At 48.6% G+C, this 18,539-nt stretch overlaps 1 protein-coding gene across 1 annotated transcript in view; it reads left to right on the top strand.

The window, feature by feature from the left end:
- Nucleotides 1-18,539, top strand: part of Capn8 (calpain 8) — a 75,743-nt gene that overhangs the window by 5,422 nt on the left and 51,782 nt on the right. The window contains exon 2 of the mRNA XM_036202513.1: nucleotides 773-842. Coding sequence (XP_036058406.1) covers nucleotides 773-842 — 70 coding nt within the window. The remainder of the gene's footprint in view (nucleotides 1-772; nucleotides 843-18,539) is intronic.

The raw sequence follows: 18,539 nt of genomic DNA, 5'->3' as shown, positions 1-18,539 counted from the left end.
TCTCTCCTGACTGCTGTGATACCATAAGACCCAGAATGGGGCCCAGTAGGTCCTTTCTGGGTAAACAAAAGAAAAAGGTTGAATGAATGCCACCTGGTCCCTCCTTCCAGTCTAGGGTGATGTCATGTGTGAGCAGATGCCAAGTGGAAGCTGGTAAATGGCAGATATAGGCAGGCATACGACCTTATCAGATCTGAGTTTCCCTGTCTGGAAATGGTACTTCCTTGACACCTTGTCCTTGGTCCCTGACTTCCTTCCTGACACCTTCAGGATCAGATCAGCTACAAGATCCTGTTGCTCAGTCATGTGTTTAAGGAATGCCCACAGCATGCATTGCCAAACAGCCCTCTAAGTGGCTCTCTGTGTAAAGAGGGATGTTGTCCAAATGGGCAAGGTCATATCTCATTGTATTAGCATCTCAGCCTCTGCCTTTCTCTTACTACACCCCACCCTGAAGCCTTTTCATGCCCACATAGCTACACACACACACACACACACACACACACACACACACACACACACACACCCAGTGTGCAAAGTAATCAAAATCCTGGTCATTACAGGGGCTCTGGGCTCCAGCTGACCAGCAGCTGTGTGGCTCTGATGTCCTCCCTCCTCTGGTCTCAAAGAGGAGGAAAAGCGTGCATATAGAGCAGTAGACAAGGCGCTAGGCTTCTTCCAGGTCTGAACGCTGCACTGCGCTTTTTACTTACGTTGCCTCCAACGTGAAACGGTGCCCTCTGACTTGTGTTTTCTCCTAAACTTCTTTCAGGAATTGTGTCTCAACCCTCAGTTTATTGTTGATGGAGCCACACGCACAGACATCCGCCAAGGGGATCTAGGTGAGTCACCGGGTTGAGTCCTGTTTATTGAGGGTGAGTGTGAGCAATGAGCAACACCAGACTTAGCTGTTAGACACGGCCAACCAAATGACGCACACACGGGCTTCTGTTTCTGCGACTGCATGCTTCACGGTGGCTCTCATGTTGCGACTACATTCTGGCTTTCCTCAGCCAGCGGATTTCTGGTAGCTCATTGAATTCCTTTTGAGACAGAGTGAAGTGCCAGGAGTACAGAGCTGTAGTAGAAAACCTGTGCTGTTTTCCACAGCTGTCCTTAAGCAGGCAGAGCTTCCCGTGGAATGACCCTGTCTGAGTGATTACAGCAGAGGAGATGCCTCCATCATTAGAAAGAAAACACAATCTTCTCTCTCCAGGCAAGCATTCTTAACCAGGCCTGAGATCCTGGAATCAAGAACCTCCTTTTAGGCGGGTGAGGAAAGGGTACAAAACCAGGGTGAGGGGGTTGGGGATTTAGCTCAGTGGTAGAGCGCTTGCTAGCAAGCACAAGGCCCTGGGTTCAGTCCTCAGCTCCGGAAAAAAACAAAACAAACAAAAAAAACAAACAAAAAACAAAAAACAAAAAAACAAAAAAAACAAAACAAAACAAAAAAACCCAGGTGAGGTCCTGGGTTCAGCATGAAACTCCAAACAGACGAACAAGGAACAAGCAAACAAGTGCCCCCACAGAACAAACAAACAAAACAAAACCAACCCACCACTTCTTCATGTCTCACATTCCTTTTAAGCCAGCAGCAGTTTGTTTGGGGAAATAATTTTATCTCTGTTTTGCATGTTCCAGGCTCTCTGGGGTGTAGCTCCACCGCAGAGGTCACGCTAGAATACAAGAGGCCCTGGTTCAATCCCCAGCCCCCCAAATAATAAGTAAAGTTTGCTGGTGAGCAGAGTTTAACAAAACAGCTAGAATTCACCTTGGCGATTACAAAGCTTGTATCTCATTTCCAAACAGAATCATTCAAGGCAGCGTCTAGTCACTAATTTCTAATAGCTCCTCCTCAGGGTTTAACCATGCTGATAATATGCATAGAGATATACCTAGGAATTTACCTTTGGTGGGGGTGAAGTTTATCTCGAGTGGGGCTCAGACTGGCTAACGCAGAGGATGAGCATGAAGTCGCCCACTACCCTCCATCTCTGCAATGTTTGGGTAGCTTGTGTGCCATGCCCACCACCCCATTATAGGTGATGGTAGGGATTGAATCCATGACCTGGTGTATTAGGCCAGCTCTCTATCCACTGAGGAACATCCCTAACAGGGCTTTTTTTTTCTCTTTTTTTTAAATTTTAAAACAGAATATTGTTAGGGAGCAAAATTTACCTGAATATGTTTCAAGTTTTGAACAGTTCTTAACTGTTTAAACACAGACTAGGAACAGCTGCTAATCCTGTTTCTTTAAAAGAAAAATAAAGATCGGCTTGTTAGGAATAGTGTGACTGGGAGCTTGTGTGACGACATCTTCTTACTCTGAGAGAACATTCAGAAATTCTATTCTCAGGGCTGGGGCTGGGGCTGGGGCTCAGCAGTAGAGTACTTGCTTAGCATGTAGGAGGCCCTAGGTTTAATCCCGTCACCACCAGAACACAAACAAACACACACCACTCTTCACGCGGCATGGCTCTACAGTTCCATTATTCAAATATTTCAAAATATTTAAACTGTATATATCTTGTAAAATAGGAAGAAGCATAGGCTATCCTTCGTAAAAGCTTAGCTCTGTTGACCCCCAGCTCTCCTAACCTCAGAGTCTCTCTGATGGAAGTTTCTACAGAAAGATGGACAAAATTTAATAGGTTTTATGGCCCAATGGGATCCTCATTTGAAATGCCAGGCTTCCATAGTGCCTTGCCACCTAGTTAGTGGGCAGCTACAAAACACAAATTAGAGATGAAAGCAGAAGAAGAAGAAGAAGAAGAAGAAGAAGAAGAAGAAGGAGGAGGAGGAGGAGGAGGAGGAGGAGGAGGAGGAGGAGGAGGAGGAGGAGGAGGAGGAGAAGAAGGAGAAGGAGAAGGAGAAGGAGAAGGAGAAGGAGAAGGAGAAGGAGAAAGGGAGGACAGAAGGGAGGGAGAGGTAGTGCTACTTGAAGAAAATAAGCAACAGCCTGTTCACACCAGCCCCTTGACCTTTTGTTTCTTATTTCTGCCCTTCCTCTCTACTCTCCATGTTGCAGCCAGGAAAACCTCTTTCTCCTCAGCCTGTGGGAAACCATCACGACTTGGAAAATTGCAGGGCATTTAATTTTAAATGCTTCTAATGTTCTGTCCTTTAATGGGTCCAGCAAATAGCTTAGTTCGAACTCAGGCAGCGTGTCTACAAAGCAGGAGGCACAATTGGGGTGCCACACGCAAGTGCCTCACTCCCAGACACTCACGCCCTGCATCTCTCCAGCTCTGGTGTGAGGCTCCCAGAGGGATGAATGTGCTGACCTTTTGTGTGCTCTGGGTGAGGACACGCTGCCCTTTTCCTTCCAGCTAAACAGTCAGCCTAATTTAGCCCACAGCCCAGGGAAACACAACTTTGAATGTCTGCCCTTAATGGCTCCTTGTTAGAGACCTTTTAACTTTGGGAAAGGCGGTTAATGAGTGCTTTTTCATTGATTGACTTGGTGGGATTGTCCTTTGATTACTGTTAAGCAAGGAGGTTCGAGGGTTTCCAGAAGGGGCTGGAGCGTTACCATGGAGAACGGATGTGGTGGATGGAGACCCAGGCTGGAAGAGCAGGGAATGAACCCAACTGGTTCTCTGATCCCTGCTCACATCAAAACAAGTGGAGCTGTCCCCGTGGTGGCAAGTTTAATGACCAGAGCTAGAAAAGGGACTGTGGAGCACCTGAACAGATGGGACAGGTACCTGAGAGAGGGCCTGGGTCCCTGTTTATCAAGATGGTGTCTAGTAAGTAGAAAAGCAGGTGCTTCATAGTCGAGACCACAACCGTGGCTGAGTGACAGGCACTCTCATGGTCTGTGAGGTCTGAGCCAGGGTCAGCGTGAACTATGAGGAAAGATTCCTCACTGGGTGTATCTCACCTTCCTGAGGAAGCTTGCCACAGTCCTTGTTGATTTGACTGGCAGAGAGTAATGTCTGCTTAATGTTTTGTTGGCATTCCAGAGTAGCTCACTGTTGGCACTGGGGTGTCTATTATTTTTTCTTTAATTAAAAATGCAAAAGATTTGACTTATATGATAAAAAGAGGTCATTTATTTGTTCTTGTACTGGGGGTTGAACCCAGAGATTTGGGCATGCCAGGCAGGAGTGGTATCACTGAGCTATGCCCCAGCCCTCTCTCCTTTTAAATTTCATTTTAAGATAGAATATCACTAAGTTGTATAGACAAGCCTCAAGCTCACTCTGCAAGCCAGGTGGAACATGTACTCCTGCCCCAGACTTGCTGAGTATTGGGATTATAGGTGTGTACCAAAACACCCAGCTGAAAGTGATATCTTTTTGATGGAATTCTTATCATAATTTCAGTAAACACATTTAAAAATCAAAATGTAACAAATTTGTAGTATCTCAAAACAATACTTGAGCGTTGTAACACAGTCCTCCACTGACGCCCATTACAGTGTTCCGAACCTCTCTCTAGTGCCTCACTATTCTCTTCACAGTGCCCCACCATCCTGTCACATTGTTCTATCAACCCAATCAGAGTGCTCCACTGTCCCATCACAGTGCTCCACCCTCCCATCACAGTGCTCTACTGTCCTGTCATAGTGCTCCACCCTCCCATCACAATGCTCCACCCTCCCATCACAGTGCTCCACTGTCCCGTCATAGTGCTCCACCCTCCCATCACAGTGCTCCACCCTCCCATCACAGTGCTCCACTACCCCATCACAGTGCTCCACTGCCCTGTCCCAGTGCTCCACCCTCCCATCACAGTGCTCCACCCTCCCATCACAGTGCTCCACTGTCCTGTCCCAGTGCTCCACCCTCCCATCACAGTGCTCCACCCTCCCATCACAGTGCTCCACTACCCCATCACAGTGCTCCACTGCCCTGTCCCAGTGCTCCACCCTCCCATCACAGTGCTCCACTGTCCTGTACCAGTGCTCCACTACCCCATCAAAGTGCTCCACTGCCCTGTCCCAGTGCTCTACCCTCCCATCACAGTGCTCCACCCTCCCATCACAGTGCTCCACTGTCCCATCACAGTGCTCCACTGTCCCATCACAGTGCTCCACTGTCCCATCACAGTGCTCCACCCTCCCATCACAGTGCTCCACTGCCCTGCCACAGTGCTCCACCCTCCCATCACAGTGCTTGTAGCTGGAGTTATCTCTAGTCCCACCCAGTCCTGCAGCCACTCAGACCCAAATAAACACACAGATGCTTATATTATTTAAACTGTTTGGCTTAATGGCTCAGGCTTCTTGCTATCTAGTTCCTACATCTTAAATTAACCTCTTTCTATAAATATATACCTTGCCACATGGCTTGGGGCTTACTGGTATCTTATATCATGCTTCTTATGGCAGTGACTGGCAGTGTTTCCTGACTCAGCCTTCCACCTCCCAGAATTCTCCTCTCTCCTTATCCCACCTACACTATACTTCCTGCCTGGCTATTGACCAATCAGTGTTTTATTTACCAATCAAACATAGCAACACATTCACAGCATCCCCAGCAGTGATCCACCATTCCATCACAATGCTCCACTGCCCCATCACAATGCTCCACCCTCCCATCACAGTGCTACACCCTCCCATCACAGTGCTCCACCTTTCCATCACAGTGCTCCACCATCCTATCACAGTGTTCCACCCTCCCATCACAGTGCTCCACCCTCCCATCACAATGCTCCACACTCCCATGATAGTGCTCCATCATCCCATCATAGTGCTCCACTGCCCCATCACAGTGCTCCACCCTCCCATCACAGTGCTCCACCATCCCATCACAGTGTTCCACCCTCCCATCACAGTGCTCCACCCTCCCATCACAATGCTCCACACTCCCATGATAGTGCTCCATCATCCCATCATAGTGCTCCACTGCCCCATCACAGTGCTCCACCCTCCCATCACAGTGCTCCACCGTCCCATCACAGTGTTCCACCATCCCATCACAATGTTCCACCCTCCCATCACAATGCTCCACACTCCCATGATAGTGCTCCATCATCCCATGATAGTGCTCCACTGCCCCATCACAATGCTCCACCCTCCCATGATAGTGCTCCATCATCCCATGATAGTGCTCCACTGCCCCATCACAGTGTTCCACCCTCCCATCACAATTATCCACTGTCTCATCACCATGCTCCCCTGTTCCACTATAATCCTTTCCTTTCTTGTCACAGTGCTCCATTATCCCACCTCAGTGCTCTACTCTGCCATCACAGTGCTCCATTGTTCTGCTGCAGTGCTCCAGTGTCCCAGCACCATGCTTTCCTGTCACATAAAATGTTCAGCTGTCCAATCCTAATTTTCCACTGTCAAGTCACAGTGCTCTCTTATCCCTTCACAATGATTCACTATGATCATGGTGCTCCACTGTCCCCTCACAATGCTTTGCTCTTCTGATTCATCACAACACTCCACTGTCTTATCACAATGCTCTGTTCCATATAATTCTCCACTGTCCCATCATAACGCTTCACCATCCACTCCAATCACAATGCTCCACTGTACTATCAGAAAATTCCATTACATGTCAAAACATTGCCACAGTGCCCCACTCTCTTGACACAATAGTCCACTGTGCCATCTCAGTGCTCTCCTATCAAATCACAATGTTTTACTGTCCCATCACAACGCTGTACTCTCCTTCTATGATACCCCACTGTCCCATCAGAGTGCTCCATGTCTCATCACAGTGCTCTACTGTCCACCACAGTTCCACTGTCTCACATCAGCAGTGCTCTATTGTTCCCAAACAGTGCTCTGTTCTCAAAGTACAATGCTCCTCATGAACTAGCACAGTGTTTTAAAATTCTATTACACCACTATACCTTCCTTATATAATATTCCATCATAGTACTCCATTCTTTTCCCATAGTGCTCCACCATCCCATCACAGTGTTCCTCAATCCCATCATAGTGCTCCACCATCCCATCACAGTGCTCCACCGTCCCATCACAGTGCTCCACTGCCCCATCACAGTGCTCTACCACCTCATCACAGTGTTTCACCCTCCATTACAGTGCTCCATTCTTTTCCCACAGTGCTCCACCATCCCATCATAGTGTTCCACCATCCCATCACAGTGTTCCACAATCCCATCACAGTGTTCCATCCTCCCATCACAGTGCTATACCATCCCATCACAGTGCTCCACCATCCCATCACAGTGCTCCACTGCCTAATCACAGTGCTCCACCCTCCCATCACAATGCTCCACTGCCCCATCACAGTGCTCCACCCTCCACTGCCCCATCACAGTGCTCCACCCTCCCATCACAGTGCTTCACTCTCCCATCACAGTGCTCCATCATCCCATCACAGTGCTCCATGGTTCCATGAGAACACCCATTTGTGCCATCACAGTAGTCCACTGTTGTACCTCAATGTTCCTTTGTCCCTAGCCTAGTCTTCTAGTGTCCCATTATGGTGTCTCCTCCTCTGTCCCTGCGTTTTGGCTAGTGCATGTTCCAGAGCATCTGGATGTCTTCTGTGGCACTGAGCTTAGTGGCTTTCACACAGCAAGTCACATTTGTGTGCCAGAACTCTTTGGTGCCTGGCTTTAGATGTCACGCTCAACTATCCTAAGGGAAAATGGGGAATATACTGGCTCATGGATCGGAGACTGCTGGGTTGCCATTGGTGGAGCTGGTATCCACGGAGCTAAATGTTCCTGGAAAACCTCCCTACCATCTTCTGTCTGTGCTAGTCTGGTTGAGTTGGCTGTCCTCTCTTCCACAGAAGAGATGCTGTGTATGGTGGGAAATCTGACCACTATTGGCCTCACATTCTGCCCAGTAGCTTTGGTTTTATAGATGTCATAGGAGGCCTCTGATGTGATGGTTTGGATTGTCACCCACATGGTGGGCCATTTGCTTCAGACAGAAGGGTAAGAGCCCTTATGGCCAACCCAGTCCGGAGCCTGGCTCACTGTTAGGGTTATAAGCACTCTAAAAGCCACAAGGAGGACTTTCCAAAAGAGTGGCTCTTGGCAGATGGTATAAAAAAAGGACAGTATAACATATAAATATATGAGTCTGGGGTGGGGACAGGGGGTCTGGTCCTGTTTGGGCTTTGCTACTACCAAGTCATGTCTGACCTCTGAGCCTAGGTACCTGGTTTCTTTCTTCCCTCCAATCTATCACCCTGTCATGCTCATCTACATATTTCCTGGGGGCTCCCATTCTCTCCCTGGATCTGTCATCAGCCAAGACTCTTTCAGCTCATCACTGCAGACATGGGTCTTCCTGGTCAGCTAATGAGTGTTCTGACCACCATTTTCACAGTTATAATTAAACGAGCCAGGTAATGTGGCTGGGGAACTGACACTTGGTTCCTTATCTCCCCAGAAGTAGTCATTACCATGGATAGAAATGGTTAATGATATCCCTGGGCATCGTGACTATGTGCTCCACAGGACATGGTGTAAAGCAGAGTTCAGAGTGTTTGTGGCACTTTGATCTGTTGCCCTAAACCCTCTGTCACTGTGTCATTATTAAAGTACTTGAAAACTGTCATAGCCAAAACTGGAGTCTTTATGTACTTTTCCTCCTGGCTTTCCAGTATTGTCAACAATCAGAATGGATCAGGCGAAGAACAAAATTTTATCCTGAAGTTGTCTATGTGTCTTGATTTTCAGAGTTTTGTGGAAGGCTATCTGATTGTCTGTCCCCAACTTTCTGACATAGCTGGGTAGGGACATTAAGAAATATAAAGGTGTCTTAGGGCTTGATCTTCAACAATGAAAGAATGTTCTAGAAACAGTTCATAAATGGATCTTTGATAATAGCTGTGGAGAAAGGCACACAAAGATGCCTCCACTCACTGCTACTGTATCCTCTATTAGGATTCTGTGAGATGGCTGGCCTACTGTACCCCCTGTTAGGATTCTGTGAGATGGCTGGCCTACTGTACCCCCTGTTAGGATTCTGTGAGATGGCTGGTCTCTAGTAAGCTCAGTGGCAAAGGCTAACTCTTCCTTCCTCTGATCCATCCAGTCCTTGCCTATGCTCTTACAAGGGGAGGAAAATATCAACATGGTTCCCATGATAGTGGAAAGACAATGGACTCACGGGTCTTTAGTCACTTATGGCCCCAAATGCTACAGGAAGGGTGCACTCACAGGGGCAGAGGCCTTGGTCCTTGAAAAATGAATTCTGAAAGCAGCTTTCAGAAGAAGGGCTTTTTCCCCCCTTAACAAATATGGAACCAGAGACTTCCAAAGTGTAGAGAGAAGCCAGCGGGCTTTCTGAATAACATATTACAATGTTTATTCAAAAATTTAATCTATTGGATGGTTTTCTTTCCTTCTTCTTCCTGCCTCCCTCTCTTCCTCCCTGTCCGTTCCTCCTCCCTCCTTGCCTACCTCTCTCCCCTCTTCTTCCTTCTCTTCTCCCTCTTTCCTCCTCATCTTTTCTTTTGTATTAGGGAAGACGACCAGGAACCCACCCCCTCCAGCACACAAACGCCCCACCATTGATATATTGGTTCTCTCTTGGATTTCTCACAGTCGTGAACCTGATGTGCTTGTTTGTGTCTGTGTGCCAACTTCCCTTCACCCCTTTCTCTATTGACACCTTTCTCTATTCTTCACCTCTCTGGAATTGATGTCTTATTCATCCTTGTTGCATTTATCGAATAGAGTTTTATATTTGGTATTCATGTTTCAAAAAGGGAAGGAGTGAAACGTTCCATGTCCTCTAAAGATAAACGGAAGCCCGATAGCGATGACCTAAACTTCTCGGATGCAGACCTGGCATTGATTTTCTTCTGCGAGCCAGCACTCCCCCGTGGAGCAGGACCTGGACTCCTGGAGTAGAGATGAGCATAAGCACTCGGCAGTAATTGAGAGCAGTGTCAGCAACCTTAAGACATCTTCTGATCTGAAATGTCCTTCCAGGCCTGGGGCGAAGTAAATCAATGCACTAGGTCTGGATGCTTACTTTTAATGAGCAACTGGGGAAGCTTCTCCTAGCACAAAGGACCAAACTGGCTTGTTGATTCTGGAGAGCATAGGGTCAGACCCCACCCCCCCCCCCCCCGGAGGCAGGAAAAACCGCAGAGTCCAGTTCCGGGCAGCCCAGTGGGGTGAAGTGGGACGTTGGCGAGTTTGACGCCGACGGGGTCTTTTCTTCCTTTTTGCTGCGTCTCCTTCCGCTCTCAGTCTCTGTGCATGCGTGTTCTGTCCCACTGTGACCCCCTCACCTTTTTGTTTCGAACAAAGGTGCTGGGGACAAGCACTAACGTTTGATGCGAGTGTGACAGGGTGAGTTACTAAAGGATATTCGCATTGGCCACTATTCAAGAGCATGGAAGAACTCCAGGTTACACACTTAGTTCCATTTGCCCTCACTTACCTATTTCCTCCCAGTGGGATGAAGGTGCTGGAAAGCAGGGTTGTCAGCGCCAGCCACTTAGCATTTTCATAGCGTAGAACAGTTGTTACAGCTATATAAAGTATCTCTTCTGCCCGGTATTTTGTCCTTATCTCATTTTATTTCTTATGCTCGGTCTTTTAGGACACGAAGGAAGCACAGACATTGTCATTTCTTTGTTTTGATCATTTCAATAGAATGGGGCTTTTTATTCTATGCATTTAGAAGCACTATTCTGAGATCAGGCTTCTGGCTTCACTGAACTGCCATTGGGATCCTGTCATAGGCAAGGTGAAGGTCACTTACAATACTACAATATACCAGCCCACTTCTCCAGGTGAAAATTTGTCAGGAGGGCTTTTTTTTTTATTATTCTTTATTTATGTGCACATATAGAGTAGTTCTCAGCTGTAAAAGGTGCAGGTGAGCCTCCAAGTCTCCCGGGAGACATTCTCTTCCCCCTCCAGGGGGAGGTGATGTGTGGGCCCAGGTAACAGGCTTCTCTCTAGGCTCTGTCTTGGCTGAGCAGCCTGAATTGGGATGTATAAACCATATCCCAGAATGTGGTAGATACCTATGCAGGGACTCCATCTGAAATCCATCTGCTCTGTTTTATATTCCTCAGATCCCACTGTTTGTGCCCCACGGGCAGCATAGCTGCCTGCTTCCCGCTTGTGGCTTGCTTGCATTTTGAGGGGGTCACTTGGAGACCCAGAGAGGAAATTTTCATCACTGACAAACCATGATGGTTGGGCTTCTGTGCTCTGCCTGGTGCTTCAGGAACCCCCACCTCAGACACCAGGCCAAGTCACATGGCTGGTTAGAGGACATAGTTCCAGGAGGCTCTGGGCTACCTGAAGACAGAGAAGCTGATGGAGCACTGGGTACTGGAAATTCAATGTCCCACTCCTCAGAAACTGGGGAGACCTGTGTGTGCACGGGCTTCGGGAATGCCATTGAGCAGGAAAAGGTGGATGCAGGTTGGGGGCAGGGCAGCAATGGTGAGGCCTTAGACTGTTTTCAGGTCCTTCTCATTCAGGGAGCTCTGGGACTTTACTGGAAACTCCAGCAATTACACCTGGGGTTGTAGTTCAGAGATGTGCACTGCTGTCCCTGAGAAGCCAACTCCCACTATGCAAGGACCAGAAGCAGGATCTGCAAGAGCCTGGTTCTGCTGCAGTGAACTCAGCCACCTTTCACACATCTGCACCCTTCTTCCAAGAGGCAGTCAATCTGACACACAGAAGCAGACACTGGTCCACGAGCCGTTCAAGGCATCAGACTCTTTTGGATGCTTTCTCTTGCCTGGTCGCTTCCTGCTACCTCTTGACTGTCATCTCTGAAATTCCCAGTGATCTCTGGCTGTGCTATCCCTTATCAGTTCCCAGACGCTGGTCAGGGCCTTCCTGTCAAGAGGCGGACTATGCTTCCCACAACCTCCTTCTGTTCTCACATTTAGTTTGTAAAGTCACAGTAAGGTTCCTGTTGCCTCGGGGCAGTGTGGAGAGCCACATCCATCTCCCTTCAAATATTAGCTATTTGAGGGGAACCATCCCCGCTCTACATCCTAGTTTCTCCCCTGCCAAATGCTTCTTCAAGAGGCCCTACAGGATTGCTGCGGGCCTAGGCATTTGTTCCCAGGATTTATGAGCTAGGAACTGTCTGCATCACCACCCCAGCAGCCTTGGACCCTGATCCTGCAACAGCTGCACCTCCAGGCAGAGGCTTCCCCTCAGTAAGATAGACATCCAGGAGTTGCTCACCCCAGGCCAGTCTTAGCTCTTCTGTGCCCTTTGTCTCTGTCTCAAGAACGGTTTCTCCTGCACTTCCCAGGCCAGGGCCTGCACAGTCACCCATCACACTGGCTGTGGAAAGACCCACACTCTGGGTCTCTCCTACTCTTGTCTCTCATGTCCTGTGCTTGTTTCCACCTCTTCTCACCCGTGCCTCCTTCTTTCCTGGGTCCTGGGAGCTAAAGTTGGGCGTGAGGGGGAGTCTAAAGAAGGGCCAGCTCCAGGGGCTGTGACTTCAGTGGCTGTGACTCCAGGTCCCACAGGCGCTGCCTGAGCAGGCCAGGAGTAGGTCACCGGAGGGAGAAGTGGGGCCCGCAGCAAACGAGAGAGATTGTGCAAAGGTGAAGCCATGTCCCCGTCTGAGCTGAAGGTGCCCGAAGGAGTGGGCGCTGGACCTTCTCTTTGTCCTCTCTGCATTACCCCGGTCCCTGCCTCCAGCTGTCCCCTCACCACCCGGCTTTACCTTCGTTATGACCTTTGTTACTCCACCAGGCATATTATTTATTGCTTGGTTTTCTCGCTAAAACGTAGCATGCACTGTGTCAAAGATTTTCTTTGGCACGTATTTGTAGGGCCAGGACTCACGCTTGGTCCAGAGTGGCTGCTCAGTGAGCATTTGTGAAATGAGTTTGTAGAGGAAGTCTTCAGTGGGTGACCATGCCTCCTCTGCAGGGGCCCCTTCCTCCCTGTTCAGGGTTCAGCTTTTTTCCTCTCTCCTTGTACTCTCATGAACTGTACTCACGATAATTTACTCAGCCTAAAAATGCCTTTTTAAAAAAAATCAGTAATACTCTCTTGCACTTTGACCTGAGTTGTTTGCAGTTGGAAAGCCATCCTTACTTTCCAGGGAGACCCCCTGCTACCCTGTGTTCAACATGTGATATCCTTTAAGAACCCGCGTGCCACCCTTGGAAGCTTACAGCCCGCCCGCTGACTTCCAGCACCACCCACTTCCCAGCCAGCTTTGGAGGGAGCCTTAAACAAAGCCGTCCCTGGCTTCAGCTGCGGCTGGTGCTACTCACTGAGTCTTAGCACCCATCTATTCCCATTTTTCTCTTAACATTCAATATTTCCCTGTTACACCTGTCTTATGGCATTTTGCTGTATTTTCTTTATTCCAAAGGACAGTATAATTAGACACAGTAAGCAAACTAGGCACTTTGTGATGTATTTACATAAACCCCAAATGAATTTGCCTAATAATGCCCCTGCTCTGGTAAATCAGTTTCATTTTTATAATCTACTAAGAAATTCTTTCTCTCTCAATAGCATTAAAGGTCTGATTTAAGTGGGGGGGGGGGAGAAGGCGACATAGGAACTCCCTAGACAGTTTTATGCCAGAGAATCTAATGTCTTCAACAACAGCTCAAATTAGATGAGGATTGATCTACAGGGCTTCCTATGCGACTCCAAAGTACTCTGAAGTAATCCTCGGAAGTTCTCTTGGCTATGAAGTATTCTCTCTCTCTCTCTCTCTCTCTCTCTCTCTCTCTCCCTCCCTCCCTCCCTCCCTCCCTCCCTCCCCACTGGTAAGTTAGAAGATAAAGCCTTGCATTCACACATGGCCTGCTACCCTTTTCTGGTCCCCCCCGCTTTTTGCGACTACATTACGTTTGGGGTACTCTACAGCTCCTGGAAGCAGAGACACCTCCCATCCCCCAGACTCAGAACTGTCCTTCGGCAAATGCCATTATGTGTTATGGCTGTCCTCCATGCTGAGCTTCCCCACACTACTGTGGACCTGCTGTCAGGTCTGAGGAGCCTTTCCTGAGTCACCATGGGAACCAAGAGTGGAGGCGAGAGGTGACGTGTGGGGCAGCAGAAGTGGATTATTCAGTGTGTGTTATTATTATATGTAGTACATCTGGAAAGAGTTATTTTGAGGACATAAAAATTATAGTTGCTATACAGGAGTAAGCTGCCACCACTCAGGAAAAAAAAAAAAAAAAACACCAGGAGGACTCAGGGAAGATTTTTGAAAGTAGCTGTCCTCCCAGGGTGACCACGGGATGCCATCTCCCATGGAGAACTTGGTGCTGGGCCCTTGAGGATGTCTGGACATGCATAATACACAAGATTGACTCCCGTCTCACTTCTAAATCAGTGATATCTTGCTGTAATGTGGCCGTGGGGTCAGGATGGGACTCCAGAAAGCCCCACCAGACCCTTCACTTGCAGCTGCAGGGGTTGGTTGATGGTGTTGGGTCCAGGTTGGTGTGCAGTGCTCAGAAGGGGGAAGGAGCATGAGGTTTACCTGACATACTTGTCAGAGTCAGGAAGAACAGTCATGGTCTTGCATTCATTTGAATGGGTAGTAAGTTTCTTTCTCATGCTAGGAAACAGGTAATGAGACAGGCCTTGTCTCTCCTCTTCTGGCCTCGGTAGATGTGGGGAGCAGGTTTCTGGCAGCAGAAATCCGAACAAAGCCCTTTCACCTAGAAGAGCCTGTGGTTAGGGGGATCTCCAAGGGATGAGGTAGGGTAGGGCAAACAGTGTAAGGCATGCAGAGGCTGCACACTGGCCAGATCCTGCTGGGGCCCGGTGTTCTGTGGAGAATTTGAAGAATTCTGGACATTATTCCTAAGGATAATGGGGAACCACAAGGATTTTGAGCAGAAGGTGTGTGGCCAGATGTGGAGTGTGGAGAATGGGAACCCTAGGCAGGACACATCTGCACCATGAGAAACCCTTGCTGTCCTCAGATAACCACAGGCGTGGACAGAACTATAGCGTAACCCAGAAGCTCTCATTTCGTGGCAAATGGTTTCTTTAAAAAGATGTGATTAGCACATCATTTTGATAAATGATAACAAGAGATTCTGGAACATTTTCTCATAGCTCACCACACTTAGGAAATCTTTGCCATGAGAGACAAGGGCTCCACACCCTTGGCATCTCATTTGGACTGTCATGGCGAGATCTTGAAAGCCCTCAAGATGGTATGAGCTCTTCCAAGATCTCCCTTCACCCCTTAGCACCGACCTGCTCCCCTCCCAGGCATCTGACCTGCCTGCAGCTGCTGAGGTTTCCCTTCCTCAGCTGGAACTCAGTTCCGTGGCTAATAGCACAGCCACTTCATTAGTGTCACCCCACACCTCATCAGCGTCACCCCACTCTGACAGTGTAGTGAGTCATTCACGGCCACTATTTTAGTCTGTTCATGCTACTGTCACTAAACACCACAGACCGGGTAATCCACGAACCACAGAAATGCACGTGGCCGAAAAGCCCAGCTCAAAATGCTGCAGGTTTGGCATCTCTGCCTCCAAGACGGCATTTTATTGCTGTGCCCTCTTGGAAGGGGTGCACACCGTGCCCTTACATGACAACAGGCAGAAGGTGTCAACTCTTGGGTAGCTAGTCCCATTTGTGAGGGCTGACCTCCAAAGATTCGGTTTCCTGGGAAGAAGCTCCAATGGGGAGTAAGTTCCCTGTGAATTTTGAAGGAGATTGGGGAGTAAGTTCCAGGTGAATTTTGAAGGAGGCTCAGACGTTCAAACCATACCAGTCACTTTGCTACCCGTTGGCCTTGTATTTACAGGTGTGCTGGCTTGGTTGGTACTTGTGTCAAGTGGAAGTTGGTGTTTGAGTGTATTCTTGTGTTGTGTGATATTCTGTTTGTGTTCTGACAAATAAGGCTTGCCTGGAGATCAGAGGGCAGAGCTAGCCACTAGTTAACTACAGAGGCCGGTGATGGCGGTTCACACCAGCACTTGGGAGGCTCACGCCTTTAATCCCAGCACAATCGGAAGGTGGAGACAGGAATATTAGGTGGGTGGAAACAGGATCTCATTTGGTCTGGGGATTTGTAGAGGTAAGAAGTCTCTAGTGCCTGCTGCTCTGCTTCTCTGATCTTTCAGGTTATTACCCCGATATTTGACTCCTGGTTTTTATTGATAAGACTAATTAGAATCATGCTTCATTTTTGTGTCTCGGTAATTTTTGTTATTTCCTAATTATAGCTCCTAGATCCTGACTATTTAGAGAAAAGGGTCCCTTGGGGTTGCAATATGAGATGAGATGATTGGGGAGGGAGGTTTAGAGGCATTTGGGACAAAAATCAAAAGCATTTGGGAAACAACTTGATGTGGAGAAGGTGAGGGAGAAGTAAGTGTTATGGCTCCCAGGCTGAGAATAGTGATATCAATGGTGGCAGTGTTTGTTAGGGGGAGGAGCCTGAGTGGGGGCAGGCACAGGTGGGTGGGGTCAGTCCAGGCACGGGTGAGTGGGGTCAGTCCAGGCACGGGTGGGTGGGGTCAGTCCAAGCACAGGTGGGTGGGGTCAGTCCAGGCACAGGTAGGGGAGGTCAGTCCAGGCAAAGGTAGGTAGGGGTCAGTTCAGGCACGGGTGGGTGGGGTCAGTCCAGGAATAGGTGGGTAGGGGGGTCAGTCTAGGCATGGGTGGGTGGGCTGTGCTTCCTGTATCAAACTTTGGTGATTCAGGGAGACCACATCATCTTATTACCGTCATTACCAGCTTTGTTTACTTCTAGGTAGTGGACACAACATAAAGGTGTGCTGATTCAGTTTTTTTTTTTTTTGGAACGCCCCATGTTTGGGTCCACTGTTGGGTGATAATAGGGAATAATGGGGAGGCTTATTGTGGGCTTTCCATATGTCAGGCATGAGCTATATGCTATCCACATCTTACCTCATTCTCATCTTCTTAATAGCTCTAAGAGGTAGTGACTCTTTCATGTCCCTGCCAGGTAAGTAGATGCCATTATATGAGGTAGGTGGTAGGGTGAGCTCAGTGTTAATGAGGCAAGGAGAGAGGGCGTGTCCTGGAAGCAAATGGAAAGTGGAGTTGAGGTGAGGCTGAGAAGCTGTTTGTGGGAGGCAGTGGGGGGGCTGTCCTTTGTGCAGGGGTGTAGGCATCTATTTAAATGGTGATAATGATACTGCTGTCAGCTTCTGGTCCTACAGGGTATGGGGGTGGGGAGCAAGCTCATCCATCCACGCTGGACACTGAGTGTCCCACCGTAGAGACAGCTTGGCTGGCCAGGGCCTCAGCTTTACTCATCTGCAAGTGGGCGTTATATTCATGATACATCTACCTGTTCAAAGTGCATAGAGAGCCAAGCACGGCAAAGCTCCCTTCCATCTTTGTGCTAACAATGAAGGGGTGGCGTCCATGAGGGAGGGGACTGCTGGAGGATGAAGGGCTGAGCCTAGAATGAGTTTTCCTCATCTTTATTTTGCAAAAACTTGTTGGGGGAACTTTTGGGTTCCCCCATTCAAAATGTACTTCAGCAGCATTTGTGGCATGCGGGAAGACATTCAGTTGTGCAAAGTCCGTTAATCCTAAGGACATTTTGCAGGCTGACAGGATATGAGGGGAAAGGGCATTCTGAAGCAGACTCAGCAGGTGGGTGGTGACAGGGTGACCCACTCGGAGCAGAGCCCCAGTGAGCGGCTCACAGGAGCATATCTTTGTCCCCATATTGCCCCTTCAGGGAAGGTAGAGAGACCCCAAGACTCCGGCAGACACTCCCCCCCCCACACACACCATGATTTTAGGAGGCAGGAAAAATGAGGAGGCCAAAGAATTTTCCATCTTGAGCAGAGAAGCAGTTGCTGAGCGGGGAAGACTTTAGGGTTGTTACCTAAGTGCATCTCCAGTTGCCTCTCCAGTAAACCCTGCTAGTCCCTGGACCGGTCACGAGGACATGTCTGATATCAAACCGCTTTGATCTTTCTCAAGAGCCCTGGCCAGGGAAGTAAGAAAGTAAATGTACTCCAATCTGGTTTATAGTTCTGTCCCATTCAATAACTGAAACTGTAGTTCCAGCATGGCAGAGAGGTAAGTGCCCTTCTGCCCTCCTCTCTCAAGACGGTGCTGAGTGTGTGAGGAGCAGGCTGCTGATTCGGGGATGGTCTGGGTGGCCTTGGAGACCCTCTGCTGTTGTTCCTTGCTGGCATCAAGTAATAATCTCCTGCTCCTTTTCTTTCGAGGACACAGGGAAACTGAGGGGGCTTCTGGAGAGTCAGAGAGGGATCTCTGTCTAGTTGTGGTTTGTTCCTTTTCTGACCCAGGGAGTGGCCTGGGTCCATGCAGGACTCATGCTCTCCATGTTGGCTTTCTCTGTGAACCAGCTGGAGTGGAAGCTCAGGCCCCCCTGCTCACTTCAGCACACCCAGCTGCCTCATCCCTGCTCTGGGAATTTGAAGACCACACCCCACTACTTCTCTGGAGTTGTATTGGTGGATGGGGTCAGGGAGAAAGATGCTCACTCCCCTATGGGAGAAGGCAAATCAAAGTATATACCTGGGCTCCACAAATACTATGCTTCCTGGTTCATATGACGCATGTCCATGTTCCATGTCATCTAAATAGATGATGTCCTCTCTATCCAACCAGAGATATATAGTTATAAACACCTAATGATGGAG

Source organism: Onychomys torridus, chromosome 11 (genome assembly GCF_903995425.1).
Source record: "Onychomys torridus chromosome 11, mOncTor1.1, whole genome shotgun sequence".
Lineage (NCBI taxonomy): Eukaryota > Metazoa > Chordata > Mammalia > Rodentia > Cricetidae > Onychomys > Onychomys torridus.
Note: the sequence above shows the minus strand (reverse complement) of the source record. Positions and strands in the feature narration are given on the sequence as shown.